The 25,511-nt window shown below is 37.3% G+C and overlaps 1 protein-coding gene, 1 long non-coding RNA gene and 1 other non-coding gene across 3 annotated transcripts in view; 1 reads left to right on the top strand and 2 right to left on the bottom strand.

Annotated features, from left to right (window-relative positions):
- The window catches only part of ZRANB3 (zinc finger RANBP2-type containing 3), a 241,038-nt gene that overhangs the window by 127,984 nt on the left and 87,543 nt on the right, over window positions 1–25,511 (top strand). The window contains 4 exon segments of the mRNA XM_036023662.1: window positions 599–614; window positions 616–642; window positions 644–832; window positions 2,359–2,444. Of these exon segments, the coding sequence (XP_035879555.1) occupies window positions 599–614; window positions 616–642; window positions 644–832; window positions 2,359–2,444 (318 nt within the window).
- Window positions 16,565–20,772, bottom strand: LOC118500138. Its single transcript, XR_004902671.1, has 2 exons — window positions 20,740–20,772; window positions 16,565–16,702 (listed from the first exon to the last, which is right to left on the bottom strand). It is a non-coding gene; the product is annotated as an uncharacterized LOC118500138 (long non-coding RNA).
- Window positions 23,862–23,967, bottom strand: LOC114495786. Its single transcript, XR_003684461.1, has one exon. It is a non-coding gene; the product is annotated as a U6 spliceosomal RNA (small nuclear RNA).

Raw genomic sequence — 25,511 nt, 5'->3', positions numbered from 1 at the left:
GCCCAATGTTTTTCTGCATGAGGTGGTACTTTGTCTTTTCCCCACACTTCAGCATTCTGGGGCCAGGGGCATTTTTGTTGTCATGATGACAGGGACTCTACTGTCCATGAATGGGAGGGGCCAAGACTGTGAATTTCTCTGGAGGGTACTAGACAGCCCTGTAATAGTATTGTCCAGCTCAAAATCCCAGTAGCACCTGGCTTTAAAAACTCTGCTATCCTGTCTGTGGGAAGGCTTCATGGAATAGTCAACGAATATTTGAGTCCCCACTTTATTCATGATCATAGGTGCATGGAAGCAAATGTTCTCAGAAAATAATGTCCTTATCCTACTAAAATATGGCTTGCTGGATGTCAAAATCTTCCAAAACCCACTTATCAAAAAAAATGGATTTAATTAACAAAATTTTAAATTTTGGATCCATGTTTATTATAGTTGAAGACTATAAAGTTTTAAGAGAAATTGGGTTTCATTACTGGTACCATCTTCTTCTTATTTTTCCTCTTGTTTTTCTTTGTATTTTTTACCAAAAGTTTTATTGTTTATGATAAAATGGTTACTGAATATTTTCGTAAAGTACATGAATTTTCTTTTCTAGGAGAATATCAACCAGCAAAAGTGACAGTTCTGGGTTATGGTCTCTCTAACGACAGATGCGGAGGCTTTGATAAACACACTGAATAATCAGAAGTTCAACGTAGTGATAGTGGATGAATCACACTACATGAAGTCCAGAAATGCAAGTCGCAGCAAGATTTTATTGCCAATAGTACAGAAAGCCAAACGAGCCATTCTTCTTACAGGAACTCCAGCTTTGGGAAGACCTGAAGAGGTACTTAAAATCCCTATAATTCGGGCTTTAAAAACAAAAAACAAAAACAGAACATTGAATAAAACACCTATTGTGAAATTTTTAAATTAGATGCCTCAAATGGACAGAAGAGTACTTTGGGAATTTCTAGATGGCTCTTAATGATTAAATATATATTTTACTACGACTTTTTATATATTTACATGTGAACCTTAGCCATGCTTGTGAGTTTTAAAAAAGTTTTTACCTTTATTATAAGGTTTTCATATCTGGTACAAATTTGTAAATAACATTTGTGTTCTTCTGGTTGTTCTGTGGCCTTAATCTTCATTCTCTCTAATCTATTCTACATTATAAGCTCCTTAGGATTGGAGTTGTATCAACTTTTTATCTTTTATTAAGATATATCTTATATTTTATACTGTATTCTATAATCTCTTTGTTTCACTTTAAGATCCACACTTGGAAGGTAGAAAATTATGGGCAGACCAAATAGTGTATCTGCTTAGAATGTAGGAATAAGGCATTAGATGCCCCACTTAGCTTTTACTACTCTGAGAGGCAGGTGGGGTAAGGAGTGCTTAAAGCATTGGGAAGAAAGAAATAATGAATGAAACTCTTATGAGTCTGTAAGGGTCACTGTAACCCAGGGAAGTTCTGTCTATTAAAGCATTTACTTTAAACCCTATTTCAATTTTATTATTGTTTAAGATTTTATTTATTTTTAGAGAAAGGGAAAGGAGGAAGGAAGAAAGAGGGAAGAGAAACATCAGTGCATGGTTGCCTCTCTCACGCCTCATACTGGGGACCTGACCTACAACCCAGGCATGTTCCCTAACTGGGAATTGAACCAGTGACCCTTTGGTTCTCAGGCCAGTGCTCAATCCACTGAGCCACACCAGCCAGGGCTCAATTTTAAAAATATACCCTACAAACTCATCTAATAGAAATGCAGATGGATGGACAGATGATAGATAGATGTATATGTAGTACATATAACTATACTTACATATATTAACATATATGTATACCCATAGAGACCTACATTAAGTTATTAATTTTTATAATCACATAAAAGCTAGAAACAGCCTATATACCCATTAATAAGAGACTGTTTAAGCATTTTACATTACATGTACACAATGAGTTGCTGTGTAGCCTTTAAACAGTGCATCATTATTGTAATACATTGCTTATAATTTTTAAAACAGTAAAAATAAATGTATATGTACTTTAATGATGTCTAAGACATGTTTGGGACAAATTCTAATTGTATAACATGATCCTGGTTATATGAATAAAAGAAAATATATATATATATATACTTATCTAGGCATAGAAAATCCATAAATGTGTATTTAAGAAAAGAATGGCAATTATCCCTAGAGAATAGTAGGGCAGGATTGGGGTGCTGCAAGGGAAGGAGGGATCCTGAGGAAGGAGAGGTAGATTTCCTCTTTAACTTTTGACTATTTTTTTAACTGGATTTATTATTGTAATAATAACTTAGTGAGAATGTTATAACACATGGAAAACACTTGTTTCAGCTTTTTATGCAGATTGAAGCTCTCTTTCCACAAAAATTTGGAACATGGACTGACTATGCCAAAAGATACTGTAACGCACATGTCAGGTATGAGAGACTTTTTTCTATAAGCTTTAATCCTCACATGTACTGTGAACATTAAGCTTTATTAGTCATTCCTTGTTTCAGTGTTTTGCAAATTTGTGGTGGCTCTGGATTAATTTCTTCAAATAAATTTTTATGTGATGACCTATGTATTAAATAAATGGATAATGGCAGTTTTTCTTTTTTATTTTTTACCTTCCACTTATTTTATTTTTGAAATGATTCAGTTTTATTAAATAGATGAGCATGCACATTGTAGAAAAGTTACAGACAACCATTTCCTTTTCTTAGCAAGTTTCTTGTGTATGTCCTGGAGATACTCTATGCACAAAAAAATCACATAGAATTATATGTATAATAATACTTAATTTTTATTTCTACATATTTAGTAGTATAATGTATATACTGTTCTGCAGTTAGCTGTCTTCACCAAATTTGTATTGGAGATCTTTCCAATCAGTAACTGAAAGAGCTTTGGCATTGTTTTTTAATTTTTAACTTTTTTTCCTTTAAATCATTTTTAATTTTTCAGTTATAGTTGACATGGAACATTATATTAATTTCATGTGTACACCCTAGTGATTATACATTATATAACTTACGAAATGAACATCTTGATAAGTGTTGTACCCATCTGACACCATACATAGTTATTAGATTATTGGCTACACTTCCTATGATGTACTTTACATCCCCATGACCATTCTATAACAACCAGTTTGTACTTCTTAATCCCTTTACCTTTTTCCCCCATCCACCCTCACATCTGGCAACCATCAAAATGTTCTCTCTATCTATGATTCTGTTTCTGTTCTGCTTATTATTTTATTTTGTTTTCTTAGATTCAATCATTGATAGATATGTTTATGGCCATTTTATTGTTCATATTTCTGGTCTTCTTCTTAAAGGAGACCCTTTTTTAACATTTCATGTAATACTAGTTTGATGGTGATGAACTCCTTTAGCTGTTTCTTGTCTGGGAAGCTCTTTATCTGTCCTTAAATGCTAACTTTGCTGGATAGCATAATTTTGGCTATAGGTCCTTACTTTTCATCACTTTGGTATTTCTTGCCAATCCCTGCTGGCCTGCAAAGTTTCTGTTGAGAAATCAGCTGACAGTCTCATGGGAGCTCCCTTGTAGGTAACTAACTGCTGTTCCCTTACTGATTTTAGGATTCTCTGTTTGATTTTAACCTTTTGTATTTTAATTATGATGTGTCATGGTGTGGGCCTCTTTGGGTTCGTCTTGTTTGGGACTCTCTGTGTTTCCTAGACTTCTGTGTCTATTTCCTTCACTAGGGTAGGGAAGTTTTTTGTAATTATATTTTCAAATAGGTTTTCAATTTCTTATTCTCTCTTTTCTTCTTCCAGCATTCCCATGATACTTGTGTTTGAAGCTGCCCCAGAGGCTCCTTACTCTATCTTCATTTTTTTCGGATTCTATCTTGTGTTTTTTGGATTCTATCTTGTGTTCTAGCTATACTTGTGTTTGAAGCTGCCCCAAAGGCTCCTCACTCTATCTTCATTTTTTTCTTTTTACTGTTCTGATTGGGTGGAGGGTTTTTTATTTTGTTGCTTCCTTTTATTCCAAATTGTTGATTTGATTCTTGGCTTCATCTACTTTACTGTTGATTCCCAGTAAATTATTCTTCATTTCAGTTAGTATATCCTTCATTTCTGACTGGTTCTTTTTTTATGGTTTCCATGTCCTTTTTTATGATGTCAAAGTTTTCACTAAGTTCTTTGAGCATTCTTATAACCAGTGTTTGAACTCTGCATCCAGTACACAGTTTGTCTACATTTTGTTTAGTTCTTTTTCTTGATTTTGTTCTGTTCTTTCTTTGGGATATGTTTCTTTGTCTCCTCATTTTGGCTGTCTCCCTCTGTTGGTTTCTATGTAATTAAAGCTGCTATGTCTCCAAGGCTTTGTAGAGTGACATTATATAGTAGGTGTCCAATAGGTTCCAGTGGCACAGCCTTCCTATTCACCCAAGCTGGGCACTCCAGGTACAGCCTGCCACCCAAGTGTGGGCTGTGTACACCCTCCTGTTGTGGTTAAGCCTAGATTGCTGTTGGCACCTCAAAGGGAGGGATTTACCCCCCGGCGGAACAGCTGCAAGGACTGGCTACAGCCACCAACTGCCATGGAGGGTCAGATGTGCAGGGCTCTGGTTCACTGATTCTGCCCCTAAGTGTGTCACTTGTGGAGGTGGTTGGGTTAGTTAGTACTTTGATGTGGTCTGAAGCCATTCACCAGGTATGATGTCTCTGGGACTTTGCAGGAGCTGCAGGCCAAGGTCAGCCACTGCCTGTGTTCTGCCTGGGGCCACCTAATATGAGCTACAAAGTGACCTTCAGGTGGCTATTACTTGTGCTGGGCTTGGAGGTACATAGGAGAGGCCAAGCTGTGAACCAAGGCCAGCTGCCGCTAATGCCAGGCCTGGGGCAATTTAGTGGGAGATACAGGGTTCACTGAGACCAGATGCTGCTTGTTTGAGAGATTTTACAAAAGTCTGAGGCATGAGCCAAGATGGGCCATTTATATGGGCCATCTGGAAACAGCCTGGGTAGGCCTGCAAGTTGGGCGATACGAGGTCTCAAGGAATCTCCAAGGGGTGACGATGGGGGTGAGCCAGGTTGATGCAGCCTGCCTGCTGGCTTTGTTGAAGGAGAGCTCATAAAAGGAATGATAACTTCTACTAACACTTTTCCATGGTAGAAAGCTTCCCCCTCAACCTGTCACCCTGATACCAGACAATTCTGTTCATACCAGTAGGTAGCTGGTACCTTTCAAGTTGCGGTGGAGCTCAGAGGGAGTGAGTCAGAGTGTGTCCATGCACAGGTCCTTTAAGAGGAACTGCCTGGGACTTTAGAAGCTGTCTGTCTCACTCAGCCACAATCTACACTGGGTTTTACAGTCAGAAGTTGTAGGGACTTTCCTTCCTGGCACTGTAACCCTAGGCTGGGAGGACCTGGTGTGGGTCTGGGACTCCTTGCTCTTCAGAGTGGACCTCCACAGCAGTGATACCACACCCAGTTTTTATCTGCTGCATATGGGTATGGGACCAGCCTGCTCTGCGTCTCCACCCCTCCTACCAGTCTCTAAGCAGCTCTTTCTTTAAATCCCTAGTTGTAGGACTTCCATTCCACTGGGTTTCAGGTTGTTTCAAATGATAGTTGTTCTGTAGTTTAGTTGTAATTTTGACATGGTTGTGGGAGGATGGGAGTACCATGTTTACCTACACTGCCATCTTGACCGGAAGTTGGCATTTCTTTTAAATGCTGTATGTGATCCAATGTTTGAATGCACTATAATTTGTTTACCTAGCCTTTTGCTAATAGGCATTTGTTTGTGGTATCTAGCTGTTACATACAATGCAGCAATAAATATCGTTGCACATGGTGAAGGGTAGTATAGTGGTAAAGAACATGCAAGACAAGATGTATACCACCTGTGTTTTATTTTCACATCCAGTATTAGATGTTTCATGTTAGGAAAGTAACTTTACCTCCCTATACTTAGTTTCTTCAGCTCTAAAAACAGAGAATAATTATTTCTGCCTCTGAGAGTTAGTATGAGACTGACGTGAGCTAATATTTATAAAGGCCTTGAACGATGATTGGCAAACAGTGAGCACTCAATTATTGGCTATTTTAATATTTCATATCACACGCAGGAATAAATCTGTCAGATGAATTTATAGGAGTAGAATGTGCATTTTTATATTTCATAGATTTTTACAAATTATTCTACATAGAAGTTATACAAATTGAAATTCCCACCAGCAGTAAGATTGTCTCTTTCCCCACACTTTGCCAACATGTTCTTATATAAATTATTTTATTCTTGTTAATGTGATCTGATAGTAGTTTTAATACACATTTGTCTTCTTTTTTTTTTACATTGGTCTTCTTATGTTATTAAATGCACTCAAACATTTTCTCATACATGTAAGAATCATTTGTCCTTTTTTCCTGTCAGTTGTTCATGTTCTTTGTCCTTCGTTCTACTAAATTTATCGGCATTTTTTTCTTATTGATATAATGGAAATCTTTATATAATATGAAATCAACTATCCAAGGTGAATGCTCAGACAAGATAGTACAACCAAAAAAAAAAAAACCACACACACAAGGGCCTTTTCTACTTAAGACTATAATGTAGCCCTGGCTGGTGTAGCTCAGTGGATTGAGTGTCAGCCTATGAAACGAAAGGTCACCTCTTCAATTACCAGTCAGTGTACATGCCTAGGTAGCGGGCCAGGTCCCTAGTTTGGGGTGTATGAGAGGCACCAATCCATCTGTGTACCTCTTACACACCAATGTTTCTCTCCCTCTCTTTGCCCTTCCTCTTTCTCTAAAAATAAGTAAATAAAATTTTTTTAAAAGCCTGCAAATGTAGAAATCTAAACAAGGACCATTTCTAGTTGAGACTATAAATGTAGAAATCTTCAACATTAGGATAATCCAGAAGCTGATTAAAAGGCTAATATATTAACCATATGCAAATGGAACTCTTATGAGGCATGCAAGTGCAGTTTAATATTAGGTAATATATTAATATAATTAACCATGTTAACAACACAAGGAAAATCCTTATCACCTCCATATATGCTGAGAAATGTTTGATAGAATTCAGCATCCATCCTTGATTATGTATAGTCTTTAATAAATTTAACATGTATATATGTGTATGATTTTAACTGTATACACAGATTTACAATATATATGTTTGTGTATGTGTGTGTGCTTTAAGTCCAAAGCCACTGTCACATGAAACAGTAAAATCAAGGCCAGGATGTTCCCTATCACCACAGTTTATCTTTATTCTGGAGACACTAATCAGTTCAATTACTCAAAAGTAAAGTGAAGTAAATATTGGAAAGCAAAAGGCAAAATTATCAATATTTGCCAGTGATATTATTCTTTCAGAAGACCTGAGAAGATTGGCCAAAAAACCTTCAAAAGAAAAAAGAATTAATTAAGGTGTCCTAGTCCAAAGTTTCTATTAAATATTCAGTCTTTCTCTTGATAAATAATAATTCATTTTAAGATATAATGCCAAATAGGCAATATTCTAGATATTATTGACAAACCCTTAGTCACATTTCTGAAGACTGTAAATGCCAAAGTTTGCCTACATAAGAGAAACATATTAACTGGATTAAAAGTTTTCATGGGGCAGCAGAAGTGTATGCCTGTTCCTTTCTTGCTTATTAGCACAAACACTGTTTCAAAGAAAAGTGTATCTTTATGAAGTGCTTTATGATTGGGAGATTGTGTCCTATTTTCTGTTTACTAGAGGAAGCCACTTCAAAATTATCATGCTTCTTAAATGGTATTTTCTTCCAGATTCCAATTCAAAAGTTTTATGGTATTCTATACTTCTTTACTTTGAAAGTACTATGATTTCGTAGACTCTGGTTCAAGTCAAGGCACTTCCTGGCATTCTAAGTTAGTCTGTGGAATGTTAAATTTTTTCCATAATGTTCTCATTCTATGAAGGTGTCATTTTCACATTATAATTTTGCAGAAAGAAAATTATGGTTAGTTATTCAGTTCTAGACTCATATTTTATATTTGAAATGTCATGACCATATTCAAAATAAAGTTAAGTGAAGTTTGAGCAAAAATATACACTTTGCCTTTACAAGTTCGTTAGGTAAGGGATGACAAACAGAAGTGTTTGAATGTGGTTTGGAGATGAGAAGTCTCTAGGTATGGTGACCATCTTTGAGTTGAGAGGCACAGAGAGAGCATTACTTGGTCAAAGCATCCCATATCCAAAAATCCCTTACATTATTCACTGTACTAGGTTATATTGAGAGGAAGATATAAATACAAATATGATTTGGAGAGGGCAGCACATTCGGTTGTCAACCACGAGCACTACAGAGCCAGGAAAGACTGTGCAGATCACTCAGCCCTACTCTGCCATTTTGTAGATCCCTGGCAAGCTTAGATGGCTGGCCCTGTGTCTGACCTCCTCTTACTTTTTTTTTCAGTAAGAAAGTAAGAAAGACTTAGGGAATGGTAACTTTAATAAATGTCATTTTACATAGAAAAAGAGATCACATATAATTCAGCCAAGCATCCTATTTCAACAGCCATCTTCAAAAGCTGTGACAAGACATTTGCCCTTCCTGATGTCATGCTTAAAGGTTATGAATATCCCAAAATATCTTGATAGTAATTTATCAAATTTTCTAAATGTTCTTCATCACTGTTATTTTGTGCTGGTTCCACCTCATAGGAGAAATAGTTGTTTAAATTTTTATGAAAGGGAAAATTATGGATAGTGATACCTATTAAATATATTTATAGCTTTTCCCCCAAAAATGTTAATTAATAGGTCATTGTCAGCTTCCAGAAATGTCTCTTGTGAAATTGCATGGTACTTTGTCCTCAGCACTGTCACATTTAATTCTCATGCATGGCTAAATAGAGATCAGATCTATTCCATTTTCAAGTGGCTCAAATCTGAGAGAAATACTTAATATACTATATACCAGAGATAAGTTTGAAAAAAAATTAGATAAAAATTAATAGGATAAATACTTCACTTATGCTTAGGAAGTCTGCTTTGTGTGGAAGGGATTTGAGAAAACACTATTATCAGAAGTTCAGTTCAAAAAGATTTCCCTACACTAAATAGAAGTCCAGTATCTGTCTTAACTGATACAAATAATTTAAAGTAATATTAGGACACATTAATCAAAGAAACATCAGGGTAAGGATTGGTGCTGCTCCACTCATTGATTAGAGCATATCTGGAGTATGGTTTAATTTTGAATTAATCCATTCATTCAAAAAATATTTATAGGGTACCTGTTATATGCCATGCCATGTGCTAGGTAGGCATCAAGTATGCATTAGGGAATAAGACTCACATGGTCCCAGCCTTCAGTGAGTTTTTAATTCAGCTAAGTAGATAATTACATTTGTGATGAGTGTCATAAAAGGGAAGTAAAGGATGCTATGGCAAAGTTTAACAGAGTGAATTAATCAAGTAATAGAGGACAGAAAAAAGCATCCTGTAAATGATAATTATTTGTTTGCATTCCAGAAAGAGAAATCTATATGCTAAGACCTAAAGTAAGAGACTGCTATGCCTTTGAGAAACTAAAAAAAGTCTAGTTCAGCTGAATATTCTTAAGCTAATGGAGTCGTGGTCAGTCTTGTTCTTTATCATAATAAGAGTGTTTTGTTTTGTGTTTTAGTTATCAGTATTGAGGGGTTATTTATTGCGATAAAATATGCATAAGAAAATTTACCATTTTAGCAATTTTTAGGTGTAGAGTTCAGTGACAGTAAGTACTTTTACGTTGTTGTGCAACCATTCCCACCATCCTTCTCCAGAACTCTTTCGTCTTCCCAAACTGAAGCTCTGTGCCCAGTAAATAATAACTCCCTATTTACCTCCCACCCAGCCCATGACTGTGAGATTTTAAAGCAAGAAAGGGATGTGGATGATTTTATTTACTAGTTTTCTTTTTTTCTTTTGACAATATTTCCATATGGTTAGAAATTCTAAACCAATAGCCGTGAGTATATACTTTGAAAAACCTCCCTTTTACCTCAGTTTCCTTTCTTTAGAGTATAGGCAAATATAGAGTCCAGCAGAAGTAAGGCTTGCTTGAGTATGGTTGATAGGGTACATGAATGTCTCACATGAGATGGACAGCAATTTGAACATTTCACCTAAAATGTCATGTGGTGTGCTTGAATGTGATATTGTTATGTTACATAATTACATGCTTATGGTTTTGTAATAAAAGATTTTGTAATAAAAAGGGGCATTATTTGTGCCAGACTCTATATCTATGTAGTTTTGTATTTTCTGTATGTAGTTATTAATCTTTCCACAGAAATTGTGTGCATTTGCAAGCAAATTTATCTTTTACATAAATTGCAGTATATTATAAGCATAAATGTGTTTGTGCTTCCCTTATTCTTTTTTTTACATACATAAATAATTTCATCCTTTTTATGGCTGCATGGTATTGTTGAGAATACATCATAGTTTCTGAGGTGGTGGGAAGTTGAAGGAGTTTGCACATGATGATTTCTGTCTTATCTGTGAAGTGGAAAAGAGAGTCGTGCTCAGAGAAATGGAAAAGTGGAAGGTTAAAAGTTTGATGAATATTAAAAAATGAAAAATTTGATAAATGTTGACATGGTTTGAAATTTTGCCCAATGGGAGCATGAGATAACAACACTAGTGTCTTATAATTGGTAGCATCACTGAGTACCTATCTGAGATCAGTAATTGTAGATTTGTAAAGGAACTAGTCTTTCCTAAGGTATGATTTTCCCAGCAGCACCCAGCAGGCTAGGTACAGGCTTGGAAAAGGCTTATAGTTGGAGCCATCAAAGATTTTTTTTCACGAGCTTTTGATGCATGGACCTTAGGACACGGAAAGTTATGCTACAATGGTAATAACAAAGCTAATGTATGGACTCAGCAATGAAAACATGGCAAGGATGGATGTGAAGACAAGAAAGATATTGTGGATACAGTGAAAGTGGAGCACTCAGTTGACAGGTTCTGATGCGATAGTAAAGATATAGTAAAGATATAGTGGGTATAAATTAACAAGTGGGCTAGAATGATGGGGATAGTTTGAATTTATCACATAGAGCTGTTTTTCAGGACCGTTTATAGGCATGGGGTGGAATGAATGATTGGAGTAGATTTTACAAGGTCACTGGAGACAAGAAATACAAGGCATTAAGAAGGAACTGAAAGTCCTGTTTTAACAAGCATGTTAACAAATGAAAACATATCTTGGAGAGGGTGACCAGAATAATGAGGGGACTTCAATATTGAGTTATACAAATGCCTAATATTATTGATTGCCTGCTATATTTAAGACATTATTTCAGAGCTGCTGGCAACAGTAAGATGAGTAAGACATAGTGCCTGACCTTATGAAGCCTATAGGAATTTGAAAAAGAGAAGACTTAGAGGGAACAAGTATTTAAATATTAAACACCTGTCATTTTGAAGGAAAATTACGCATTTGTCTTCGTGGCCTCAGAGGGCAAACTATTATCAAGTAGTGAAACTTAATAGAGGAGTAGATTTTAGCTTAACATGAGTAAGAACTTAGAAAGTGTACATAGTTATATATGTATTTTTGACAATAAAACAGTAAAAACATGTAACACTATAACAATAAAAGTGGAAAAGAAAAATACTATAATCTATACTGACAATTATTTTCATTTTTTATTTCTACCTTGTCTATAGATCTAATAATTTTTAGTTTTGTTTTTTAATATACTTTATTTATTATGCTATTACAGTTGTCTCATTTTTCCCCTTCATTCCCCTCCATCCTGCACACCCTCTCCTACCCACATTCCCTCCCTCTAGTTCATGTGAATGTGTCATAAGTTCTTTAGCTTCTACATTTCCCATATTATTCTTACCCTCCCCCTATTTTCTACCTACCGTCTATACTACTTATTCTCTGTACCTTTTCCCCCTCTCTCCTTCTCCTACTCCCCTGTTGCTAACCCTCCATGTGATCTCCATTTCTGTGGTTCTGTTCCTGTTCTACTTGTTTGCTTAGTTTGCTTTTGGTTTTGTTTTACGTGTGGTTGTTAATAATTGTGTTTGCTGTCGTTTTACTACACGTATTTTTTATCTTCTTTTTCTTAGATAAATCCCCTTAACATTTCATAAAATAAGGGCTTGGTGATGATGAACTCCTTTAACTTGACCTTACCTGAAAAGCACTTGATCTGCCCTTCCATTCTAAATGAAAGCTTTGCTGGATAGAGCAATGTGGGATGTAGGTCCTTGCCTTTCATGATTTGGAATACTTCTTTCCAGCCCCTTCTTGCCTGTTAGGTCTCTTTTGAGAAATCAGCTGACAGTCTGATGGGAACTGCTTTGTAGGTTACTGTCTTCTTTTCTCTTATGCTTCTAGGATTCTCTGCTTCATTTTTACCTTGGCTAATGTAATTATGATGTGCCTTGGTGTGTTCCTCCTTGGGTCCAACTTCTTTGGGACTCTCTGAGCTTCCTGGATTTCCTAGAAGTCTATTTCCTTTGCCAGACTGGGGAAGTTCTCCTTTATTATTTGTTCAAATAAGTTTTCCAGTGGTTGCTCTTCCCCTTCCGGTACCCCTATAACTCGGATGTTGGATCGTTTAAAGATGTCCTGGAGGTTCCTAAGTCTCTCCTCATTTTTTTGAATTCTTATTTCTTCATTCTTCTTCTGGTTGTTTGTTTTTTCTTCCTTCTGGCCCACTGCATTGATGTGAGACCCAGCTTTCATTCCATCACTGTTGGTTCCCTGTGCATTTGCCTTCATTTCACGTAGTGTAGCCTTCATTTTTTCATTAATTTGCTACCAAAATCAACCAATTCTGTGAGCATCCTGATCACCAGTGCTTTGAACTGTGCATCTGATAGGTTGCCTATCTCTCAGTCTCTTAAAAAAACTGATTGAGGGGCTTTCAATTCTGTTTGAGCCATCTCCCCCCCCCCCTTTGGTCTGGTCAGGCCTGCTACATATGAGGGGAGGAGCCTTAGGTGTTCACCAGGGCGAGGCACCCCAGTCGCCGGGTTGTGAAGTTATAAGTGGGGGCAGGGTCCGAGAGGGAACAGTGGCCCTTGCTCCACTCTGTGGGACCTCAGTCCCTTCCACTGCTTCCCCTGAGCAAACTGGGCCCCTCTGGTACCAATTCCAATGTGCATGGGCTTGCGCACGCTGTGGGACCCTCCAAGGACCCCTCCTGTGAAGCCGGGAGTCCCTCCCTGCACCTCAGTCCCCACAGGTGTCCTTAATCAGTGCCCCATGGCTCTATTTCCCAGTGCTGTGGTCCTGGGTTGTGCACAGTGCCTTACTTCACAATCGCCGCCTCTCTGGGTCTGCCGGTTGCCACCCCTCAGCCAGGGTCTGCCAGCTGCCCCTTTGAGTTCAGGGTCCACCCACTGTGGTCTTGCACAGCCCGGATGCCTCAAGCGCCCAGTCCCAAAGCTCTGTGCTCTTCAAGTCGAGACCCGTGCCCAGTTGCCTGACTCTGCCCCTCCTACTGGTCTATTTTCTTGATTGTCCAACTTCCATTGAGATCAGTTTTCTGTCAGTTTTGGTTGTTATTCTGTTTCTAAATTGTTGTCTCTATCTTGGTTGTGCGAAGAGGCACAGTGTGTCTACCTATGCCTCCATCTTGGCCGGGAGTCCCTAATTTTTAGTTTTAATAGATTCTGATTGTAGTGCTATCATCTGCCAATTTCACTTAGCATCACCTTGTCCCATGGTTTAAAATTGTCTTTATAAGATTTTTATTTCCTTTGTTTTTACTAATTTACAGAAACTTTATTGCTTTTGGAAAAATGATTTATGCTTATTCTAATAAATCAAAGAGAAAACATTTTAATTAGTAAAAATTCAACTCAAATCACACTGTCCAGAGATAACCATTCATAATTTGTTTTGGTAACTGTCTCTCTAGATAGTTTTTCTGCTTAGGTACATAAGGATAGATAGGTAGGTAAGTAGGTAGATAGATAGATGATAGATAGGCAATTTTATCTAAATAGAACCATGTTATGCATACTCTTCTGTAATACACTCTTTAGTGAAACACTATTTTAGGAGATCTTCTATATTGGTAACTAAAATAAATAATTTTGATGGGCTACATGATACTACCTTTTGTGTATGATACTGTGCCATGTATTTCATTTTTTAATTTTTTAATTCTATTTCAGTATGTTTTATTGATTATGCTGTTAGTTGTCCCAATTATTTTCTCTTTGCCCCCATCCACCTAGTAACCCACTTGCCTCAAAATACCACCCCCTTAGTTCATGTCCATAGGTCGTGTGTGTTCTTTGGCTTCTCCATTTCCTATACTATTCTTAACATCCACCTGTTTATTTTGTTCCTACCAATTATGCTTCTTGACCCCTGCACCATTTCCTCACTTCTCCCCTTCCCCTCCAAGCTGATAACCTTCCAAATAATCCCCATACCTATGATTCTGTTCCTGTTCTGGTTGTTTCCTTAGTTTGTTTTTGTTTTTGTCTTAAAATTCAGTTGTTGATAGTTGTGAGTTTGTTATCATTTTACTGTTCATAGTTTTGATCTTCTTCTTTTTTCTTAATTTAGTCCCTTTAACCTTTCATGTAATAATGGCTTGGTGATGATGAATTCTTTTAGCTTTACCTTGTCTGGGAAGCACTTATTCTGTCTTTCAATTCTAAATGATGGCTTTGCTGGATAGAGTAATCTTGGATGTAGGTCATTGCCTTTCATGACTTTGAATACTTCTTTCCAGCCCCTTCTTGCCTGCAATATTTCTTTTGAGAAATCAGCTGGTAGTCTTCTAGGAACTCCTTTGTAGGTAACACTCTCCTTTTCTCTTGCTGCTTTTAAGATTCTCTCCTGCCCTGGATGGTGTAGCTCAGTGTATTGAGTGCCAGTCTGTGAACCGAAGAGTCACTGGTTTGATTCCTAGTCAGGGTACATGCCTGGGTTGTGGACCAGGTCCCCAGCTGGGGGTGTGTGAGAGGAAACCACACATTGATGTTTTTCTCCCTCTCTCCCTTCCTTCCCCTCTCTCTAAAAATAAATAAATTTAAAAATTTGTGGGGGGAAAAATGATTCTCCCCTTATCTTTAATCTTGGGTAATGTAATTATGATGTACTTTGGTGTGTGCTTCCTTGGGCCCAACTTCTTTGGGACTCTCTGAGCTTCCTGGACTTTGTAGAAATCTATTTCCTTTGCCAGAATGGGGAAGTTCTCCTTCATTATTTTTTCAAATAAGTTTTTAATTTCTTGCTTTTCCTCTTGTCCTCTGGCACCCAAATGATTGAGATGTTGGAACATTTAAAGTTGTCCAGAAGTTCCTAAGCCTCTCCTCGGTGTTTGAATTCTTGGTTCTTCATTCTGTTCTGGTTGAATGTTTATTTCTTCTTCTGCTCCAAATATTTGATTTGAGTCCTTGTTTCCTTCCCTTCACTGTTGATTCCCTGTACGTTTTCCTTTATTTCACTTTGCATAGCCTTCCCTTCTTTCTCCATTTTGCAACCATCCTCAGCCATTTCTGTGAGTATCCTGATTATGAGTGTTTTAAACTCTGCATCTGATACATTGACTATCTCTTCATCCCTTAGTTCTGTTTTTGGAGTTTTGATCTGTTCTTTCATTTGGGCCATGTTTTTTTTTGTCTCTGCATACCTGTTACATTGTAAGGGGTGGAGCCTTAGCTGTTTGCCAGGGTGGGGCAAGCCATTTCACTGTGTTGTGACACTGTATGTGCGGGAGGGGTCCAAGAGGGAACAATGCTATTTCCTTGGCTCTTGGCCGGCTGTGTGGGTGGCTTTCCTGCTACCCACAAGCAAATTAGTCCCTTCTAGTGCTGATTCCTGGGTGGGTGAGCTTGTGTACTTTCTAGAACCCTGTGGGTCTCTCCAGTGAAGTCTCCTGTGAGGCTGGGAATTTCTCCCTCCACTGCATCCTGCACAGATTTTTCAGCCAAAGATTTTCATGCTTTATTTCCCTGTGCTAGAACCCTGGGTTGTGCTGTCTGTCACTCCCCAGTTGTTCCTCTGGTCTTATCTGCACTCAAATGTGGGACCATCAGGTCCACCAGCTGCTGCCTTGCTCTGTGTCTTCTCCATCCAGGCTGTCTGTCTCTGCTCCTCCTACCAGTCTGAACAAATGTTTCTCCTTTAACTCCTTGGTTGTCAGACTTACAAACAATTTAGTTTTCTGGAATTTGTTATTTTGGCTTTCAAATTTGTTGTTGTCCTTTTTTTGGTCATGCAAGGAGGCAAAGTATATCTACCTATGCCTTCATGTAGGCTGGAAGTCTCTCTATCTTTAACCCTTGGCATTTTAATTATGATGTGTCTTGGCGTGGTCCTGTTTGGATCCAACTTGATTGGGACTCTCCGTATTTCCTGGACTTGCATGTCTACTTCCTTTGCCAAATTAGGGAAGTTTTCTTTCATTATTTTTTCAAATAGATTTCCAATTTCTTGTTCTTTTTCTACTTCTGACACCTCTATCATGTGAAGGTTGGACCTGTTGAATTTTTCCCAGAGGCTGCTTATACTACTGTCATTTTTTTCTTGGATTTTCTTTTTCTTCTTGTTGTCCTTTTTTTTCCTAAAGGTTTTATTCATTTATTTTTAGAGGGAGGAAGGGAGGAAAAAGAGAGGGAGAGAATTGACAATGTGTTGTTGCCTTCCCCATGCCCCTTACTAGGTACCTGGCTTGCAACCCAGGCATGTGCCCTAGACTGAGAGTTGAACCATCAACCCTCTGATTCGCAGGCTGGTACTCAATCCACTGAGCCTCACCAGCCAGGGCTCTTCTTTTCTGATTGGTTGTTTTTTGCTTCCTTACATTCCAAATCATTGATTTGATTCTCAGATAGATTCACTCTCCTGTTATTTCCCTATAAATTGTTCTATATTACAATTAGTGAATCCTTCATTACTGACTGAGTCTTTTTTATGCTACTGAGGTATTCATTAAGGTTCTTGAGCATCCTTATATGCAGTGTTTTGAACTCTACATCTGATAGATTGCTTATCTCCATTTCATTTAGCTCTTTCTCTGGAGTTTTGATCTGTTCTTTCATTTGGGCCATGTTTCTTTGTGTCCTCATTCTGGCAGCCTTCCTATGTTTATTTCTATGTTATTAGGTAGAGCTGCTTTGACTCCATGTCTTGGTAGTGTGGCCTAATGTAGTAGGTGTCCTATAGGGTCAATGGCCCAGCCTTAGCTATCACCCAAGCTGGGTGTTTGAGGTATGACCTTCATATAGGCTGAGTATACCCTCTTGTAGTTGAGCCTTGATTACTGTTGACAGATCAATGGGAGGGATTTACCCAGGCCAGTCAGCTGCAAGGATTGGCTATGACCACTTACCACCAACCTCTACCCTCCACGGAGGATCAGCTTTTCAGGGGCAGTATGGAAGTGCTCCAAGTGGTCTATATCAGTCCACTGCTTACACCGGCCCTGGGTTTCTGGGTGGCACAGGCTATAAGGTCAGCTCCTACCTGTGTTTAGCCCAGTTCTGCCCTTCCTGAATTCTAAAGCAGTCAAAGAAGGCTGCTACTTGGACATTCCTAGGCTAAGCCAAGCTGTGAAACTAATATGGCTGCTGCTAGTGCCGGGCCTGGAGCTCACTGAGGCCAGCTGTTGCTTGTTTGATTAGATTTAGGAAGCTGTGAAGCATGAGCCAAGACCAGTCATTCATATGGAAAAGTCGCTTGTGTGGGCCCATAAGGTGGGTGGAATGGAGTCTCTAGGGATCTCCAAGGTGAGTCAAACAATGTTAGCTAGGTTGATGGAGTCTCAAATACGGCACCAGCCTGCCAGCCATGTGGCTCTCAATGGGGAGGGTTCAGAAAAGGGACAATTGCCTCTGTTTACCCTGATAACAGACACTTCAGCCTCTCCCAGTTTGCCACTGGTGCCACACCAGTGCTGGAACTTAGAGGGAGTGAGTCTGAGTAGGTGAGTGTGTGTGGTTTTTTTTTAAGAGGAACTGCTTCGGACTCCAGAAGTTTCTTCCACTGACTCAATCCCACCAGTTTTTGCATCCAAAAGTTGTGGGGACTTATCTCCCTGGCACTGGTACCCTGGGCTAGGGACCAAGTATGGGGCTAGGACTCCTCACTCCCAAGATATCCCTCCCAAAATTTTATACACTGCACGTGTGTGAGAGACCAGCCTGTGCCATATCTGTGCCTTTCCTACCAAACTCAGTGGATGTGGTTTCTTTAATTATGTAGTTGTCCATCTTCCGTTTGACTTGATTTCTGATGTTTCTGAGTGATGGTTGTTCTATATTTTAGTTGTAATTTTGATGTGGTTGTGGGAAGAGGTGAGCCATGTCTGCCTATGCTGTCATCTTGACTGAAGTCTGTGCCATGTATTTTAGATGTATTATCTTGAATAAATTGAGATTTGGAAAGGTTCAGTAAGTTGTCCTGATCACAAAACTAAAAGGTAAAAAGCAATAATTTAAACCCACCTTGCCTTCCATAATCTTTCCAATGTTTGAATTATTTGGTAATTCAGTGACTATGTTTATATGAATGGCTAAATAAATAGAATATATGGACTAAATAAATTAATACTTTCTAATGGAACAAGTAGTTGACTGTTTCATGGTCAACTTTTAATATTATAATTATTTCTCCTCCCCTGCTCATCCTTTTGTTTTCTACCTAGCCATCACTTCTTTTTTAACTTGAAGACCCCAGCACTTCTGTTAACTTCCAAAAGTTCTTATAGGCACATAAAATAATCTTTTTTCTTTTTTCCTGGAAGCCTCCCATCACACAGCTTTCCATTCTACTCCAGCCTGGGCTGGTTTTACTTTAGGCACAGTGCAGAGCTGCCATCCTGCATTTTCTTTTGCCATTCTACACTATTAGATCTTCAAATTCCTGAATTCCATAGCTTTTGGTTTTTAGTTTATTTGGTCTTCTATTTAATACTTTATAATGTATTACATTATAATGTAACATATTAAAAAGTTTAATGTGTACAGAAGTAGACAGAATACTATAAGCCCCCCATGAGCTTCCACATTTATTAATATATAGCCACGCTTGGTTTACCTGTACTTCCATCTACCCTCACAACCCTATGTTGTTTGGAAACAAAGCCTAGACATCACAGTTTGTAAATGAAATATTTCAATACATATCTCTAAATAGTGAGGACTCTTTAAAAAAACAGTTAATTATAATATCATTATCATGCCTACACAATTAAAATTAATAATAATCTCTTAATATCATTTAAAAATCTAGTAACTACTCAAATTTCCAGTTATCTAGTCAATATCATAATTTTACAGGTTTTTAAAGGTTTTTCCCTCATAGTTTGTTTGAATCGGCACCTAAAATAAGGCTCACACATTATAAATGATAAATATCCCCTATGTTTCTCTTAATCTCTTCATCTCTTCTGTTTCCTTGTTTCATTTATTTATTTTAATTTGATGAAGAAGCTAAATTACTGTGATCTGGATTTCACAGCTTTGTGTTGTTCAGCATATTCCTGTTTTGTGTTTCCTGTTATTGCCCCTTTGCTGAGAGTTTTTAATCATAAGTGGGTGCTGGATCTTATCAACTGCTTTTTCTGTATCTTTTGATATGATCATGTAGTTTTTTTATCTTTTATTTTGTTTATGTGGTATATCACATTTATTGATTTGTGAAAATTATACCAACCTTGTATCTCTGGAATAAATCCCAGTTGATTATGGTATATGATCTTTATAATATGTTGCTGGATCTGGTTAAATAGCAGTTTGTTGAGGATTTTAATATCTATGTTAATCAAGCATTTTGTCCTATAATTTTCTTTCTTTATAGTGTCCTTATCTGGTTTTGGAATCAGGATAATGCTGGCCTCGTAAAATAAGCTTGGGAGTCTTCCCTCCTCTTGAGTATTTTGGAATAATTTGAGAAAGAAGGTGTTACTTTTTCTTTGAATATTTGGTAAAATGTATTGAGTAGTATCAAACTACTCGGATGAATCACAAGATCACAGCTATGGGCAACTGATGATTGACAGTTTCATCATGACATGTGCCCACTCATGCATCATGTCTTATGCAGAGTTTTTTTGGTAGCTCAGCTCTTCTACAGTCCAGTTTGGCACCCTATGACTTCTGGCTTTTCCCAAAACTAAAATCACCTTTGAAAGGGAAGAGATTTCAGACCATCAGTGAGATTCAGGAAAATACAACAGGGCAGCTGATGCCAATTCCAATAAAGGATTTTGCAGAGTGTTTTGAACAGTGAAAGGGATGCTGGAAGAACTGTGTGAGGTGCCAGGGTGCCTACTTTGAAGGTGACTGAGGAATCATTGTCCTCTGTACAATGTTTCTTATATCTTGTATCTTCTTCAATAAATGCCTCTACTTTACATAGCGTGTGGCTGAATATTTTCTGGACAGACCTTGTATGTCTCAGAACACTGGACTTCCCAAACTTCTTGATCTGAAAAGTCAGACAGTAAATGTTCATCATTTCTATAACCCTTGACTGCAATCAGGAAATGAATTCTTTATATTTTCCTTCAACATTTTTCATATTTTTAATCATATCCACTGACTGAGGTTAGGGTGAAAAAAATCACAATGTGATTATTCCTCTTTTCTTTTTCTTTTTCTAAGATTTTATTGATATATTTTTAGAGAGAGGGGAAAGGAGGGAGAAAAAGAGAGAGAAACATCAATGTGTGGTTGCCTCTCATGCACCCCTCACTGGGAACCCAGCCTATAACTCAAGCATGTAACCTGACTGGGAATTGAACCAGTGACCCTTTGGTTCACAGGCTAGCACTCAATCCACTGAGCCACAACAGCCAAGGCAATTGTTATTCCTCTTTTCTGTAGCTAGATTACTTACATTGTAATGTACATTCTGATCTTTTCATGATGATACTTTACTTGAGTTTCAAAGCAACTTACCATATTTTGCCATGTAAAAAGTGTTCCCAAATATGATGCACACTCACATTTTTGGCCCAAACTTTCAGGGAAAAAAATCTTTCATTTTAATTTTTTAATTCAAGTATTTATATTTAGAAACAAGACTAATTATTGTATTCCAGGCACTATTTTGCATACAGATATTATTATTGCTTTCTAGAATTACACTTTAAATACATAAACATAAATAAAAGAATTAAAAATGTTTATATAGAAAAGGAATTAGTGCTACCCATTAGTATACCCCATAGTATAATATCCATCCTTACTTTTCCCTCAAAAATTTGAACAAAACAGTGCATATTATACATGGAAAAATATGGTGATATTTTAGGATTTGAGGAACAAGTTTATGTTGTACTAATTTAGACTGTTGTTCTTTGTCAACTCTGTAATCTCTCTTAGTCTTTATACTCTCAATAAGTCCAGTTTTTTGTTCTATAGTAATAAAACTTCTCCATTCCACTTTCTCCCTCTGGTATGTTTTACATTAGATTGGTTCCCATTTCTAAACCTTTCCTAGTCTGTAATATTCTTCTTGTGTGATACAACCAGAACTATACATTGGGTTACACTTATGGCAAATCATTATTTAATATAAGAATAGAATATCCTAAATTTCTAACATTTGTCAAACTGTTCAATTGTTAAGCACTCATATATTTTGGTGGGAAAACAAAATGCTACAGCTATCTTTGGAAAAAGTTTCTTATAAAGTTAAACTTGTGAATCTATAAAACATTAAATAAATGATAAAATAAGATGTAAATAAAGGGAGTGGAATACTATGTTCATGGACTGGAAGATTCTGTGTTTTTGAAATGACCATTTTCCTTAAATTGATATATAGATTCAATGCAATAATAATCTAATGCCCAGTAGATTTTTTTCTTTAGAAATTGACATTTTAAATTTAAAATTTATATGAAAAGGTGATTGGTAACCAAAGTATCTTTCAAGGAGAACAAAGTTAGAATATTCACACTGTTTTTGTCTACTGTCATAAGGAAGGAAAGTAGAAATATATAGATGAGTGGAATGGGTAGAGAATCTAGAAATAGACCCATGCATGTATGATCAATGGATTAGTGGAAAATAATAATTTGTTTATATATTTTTTTACATATGTTCATATCTAACAGTTCTAGTAACCCTTTGAGACAGGTGTTATTTTCCCATTTTACAGATGGGAATAGTGAGGATTAAAAGACTAAGTGATAGGTCCAACATTATACAACCAATAGGTGGAGAGATCAAATTCAAACATGGGTCATCTGACTTCTACTCCCAGGGTCCTTTTACTACACCATGCATCCTACCTCCATCCAGGACTGTGATACTGCCCCAGGCCTCTATGTCATCTCCTTGTTTCTCTTTCATTTTCTCCCCTTCATCCTTGTTACTCCCTGTTACAACTTTAGCCCTTCTTTTAATTCACTGATAGTTGGCATTCTCCTATAATTTGTATCCTGAGCTCTTTTTGCCAGGATAGTGCATTGTTCTTCAGATATTGAAAACCACTTGCTGTTTGAAGCATCCAGTTTGCCTCAGAATGTCCTTTGTGTGGTGACATGGGTCCTTCTTTGCTTTTATGGTCCAATTTCAGAATTAAGTTGTCATAAGAGTAAGCTCTGAAGAGAAGGGATTTTTCTCACTAATGCCTCATGAGTTACTTCATGGGAGATACATAGTATTTTCTTTATGTAGCATCTTGGAACATGTGAAAAAACATATGGTGAACTGAAGGTTGAATGTTAAATCTTGCTTTCTGCTAGTCCTGACATATAGCTTACTGCTAAATCCTGTTAAATTTGTTCCTTTCTCTTAGTTGGTTGCTTCTAGGCCTTTGTTAATTCTTTCTAGGATTGCTCATCCAAGTCAAGATTAATATTGTGAAGTTAGCTTAACACCTTCTCAAGCAGGTGCCAGGGTCTGATGGTAGGGAGGCATGGTTTTTTAAGAGCTCAAATTCAGGTTTGAGCCTCTAGCCTCTTTGGCATTAATTTTTTCCCCTGTTTCTCCTTAGTCTTATCAGAAATTTCAGGGGTTTTTTTTTTCTGAATTCTCAGGAACAGCCAGGTGGAAGATATGCAAAGGGCAAGCTGTGGAGTTTCTATGGCATGTAGCTGTTTTGCCCTTTCTAGGTGGTCCATTTACCCCCAAAATCTCCTTGTATGTGTTCAACAACCTGCAAGCTTTGTGGTCCTTTGATTTTTTTAAATTAAATTTATTGGGGTGACATTGGTTAATAAGATCATATAGGTTCCAAGTGTACATTTCTATGATATTAGATCTGTATATTGTACTGTGCCCACCACTTAAACTCAGACCATCTTCTGTCACCATATATTAGGCCCCCCTCCATTACCAACCCCTCTTTCCCTCTGGCAAATACCACAATGCTATCTGTGTCCGTGAGTTTCAGTTTTATATCCCATATATGACTAAAATCATGTGGTTCTTAGCTTTTTCTGACTGACTTATTTCACGTAGCTTAATACTCTCAAGGATAGACCTTGAGAGTATTAAATGGCAGTATTTCATACTTTCGTATGGCTGAGTAGTATTCCTTTGTGTATATGTACCATATCTTTTTTATCCAGTCCTTTATAGAAGGATACTTTGGTTGTCTCTATGTCTTGGCTACCATGAATAATGCTACAATGAACTTAGGGATCCATATATCTTTGCAAATACATATTTTTGAGGTTTTCAGGTAGGTACTCACAAGGGGAATTTCTGGGTCATATGGTAACTCTATTCTTAATTTTTTGAGGAACTGCCGTACTGTTTTCCATAGTGGCTGTAGCAGTCTACATTCCCACCAGCAGTGAATGAGGGTTCCTTTTTCTCCCAATCTCTCCGACATTTGTTATCACTATCTTGTTGATAATTGCCATTCTAACAGGTGTGAGGTGGTATCACATAAAAATGTGAAACTCTTTGTGAATTTGCATGTCATCTGTGCACAGAAGCTGTGCTAATCTTCTCTGTATTGTTTCACTTCTAGTAAATATGCTGCCAAAGTAACACCATTAATTTTCGACAAAGATATAAGGCAATTCTGTGGAGAAAGGTGTCTTTTCAACAAATATTCCTGGAACAATTAGATATTCACATGCAAAAAGAAGAAGGAAAAAGAGGAGGAAGAAGGAGCCAAAACTCAATCCAATGCATTGGAGGGTATGCTGGGAAGATGGTGGAGTAGGAAGCATCAGGAACTTATCTCCTCCCAGATACAAATTGCACTGGCAGAATCATTTAATGTCACTATCTTGGAACACAGGAGAATATTTAAGACCTGCAACTTTCAGGGGAAGTCTTACACAGTAGATTTTGGCTAATTTCAGTCATTTCCAAATCTTACTTACCACAATAACAGCTACCCATTTCCCACTTCCAGCCCCATGGCAAGCAGTTATATACATGATCCTGGAGCAACTTGCACATAGCTTGTGGAAGTCAGTGTAGGCAAAAAGGACCCTATACACCAAATATCAAAGATCTGTGCTCTGACTACTGATTGCTGCTTCTAGTCACAGAGGGGCAGATGAAGTAGGAGCATTCTTTGTTGGTGCACATCCTCCATTATTACAATCCCCTCCCTCTTCAGCTAAAGTGACTTCCCCAGGGATTTAAATGGCCAGCACTTTTATCTTCCCCTTCATTTTTCCATTTTTTTCCTTTTAGAAGCCAGACATTAAAGATTAAGCTATTCAGAAACAAATACATATATGGGTTAAATTTGAAGGTGACCACACATGCCCAGGGAAAGGCTCAGGCTCAGAACAGATCTAAGAATACCTAAAGTGTATACCTAAGGTTGTTCCTTGACACAGAGAGACCCTATGGAAATAAAATAAGACAAATATAATATATGAAAACAAAAACGGTAGAACATAAGGAGAGGGGAGAATGTTATTTATCGAGTTACCACATTATTAGATTCAAATATCCAGTTTTCACCAAAGAAGTCATAGGAGTACAAAGAAACAAGAAAGTATGGTCCATTCAAAGGGAAAAGAAATAAGTCAACAGAAACTCTTTGAAAAAGACCTAATGACAGATCTTGTAGGCAAAGACTAAAACAATTGTCTTAAAAGTACTCAAAGAACTAAAGGAAGATGTAGAGAAAGCAAAAATTTTAAAAAAATTGATGTCTGAACAAAATGGAAATATTAATAATGAGATAGAGAACAAATCAAAAATATAATTCTGGAGCTGAAAAGTAAAATAATTGACATGAAAAATTCACTAGAAGAAATCAAAGGCAGATTTGAGCAGACAGAAGTAAGAATCAGAGAACTCGAAGATAGAACAATGGAAATTTTCCCATCTGTGGGACAGAAAGAAAAAAGAATAAAGAGAAGTGATAACTTAAGAGACCTGTGTAAAGCTCAAACAGTTTAACACATGCATTGTGGGAGTCCTATGAGAAGAGTGAAAAGGACTGAGAGAATATTTGAAGAAATAAGTTTTGAAAGCTTCCCAAATTTGGCCAAAAACATGTTTATAACAGCTAAGAAGCTAATAAACCTTAAACAAATGAACTCAAAGTGACCACACTGAAACACATT

The sequence above is a fragment of the Phyllostomus discolor genome, chromosome 4, assembly GCF_004126475.2.
Source record: "Phyllostomus discolor isolate MPI-MPIP mPhyDis1 chromosome 4, mPhyDis1.pri.v3, whole genome shotgun sequence".
Classification (NCBI taxonomy): domain Eukaryota; kingdom Metazoa; phylum Chordata; class Mammalia; order Chiroptera; family Phyllostomidae; genus Phyllostomus; species Phyllostomus discolor.
The sequence above is the reverse complement of the archived record's forward strand: the minus strand, read 5'-3'. Positions and strand labels throughout refer to the sequence as shown.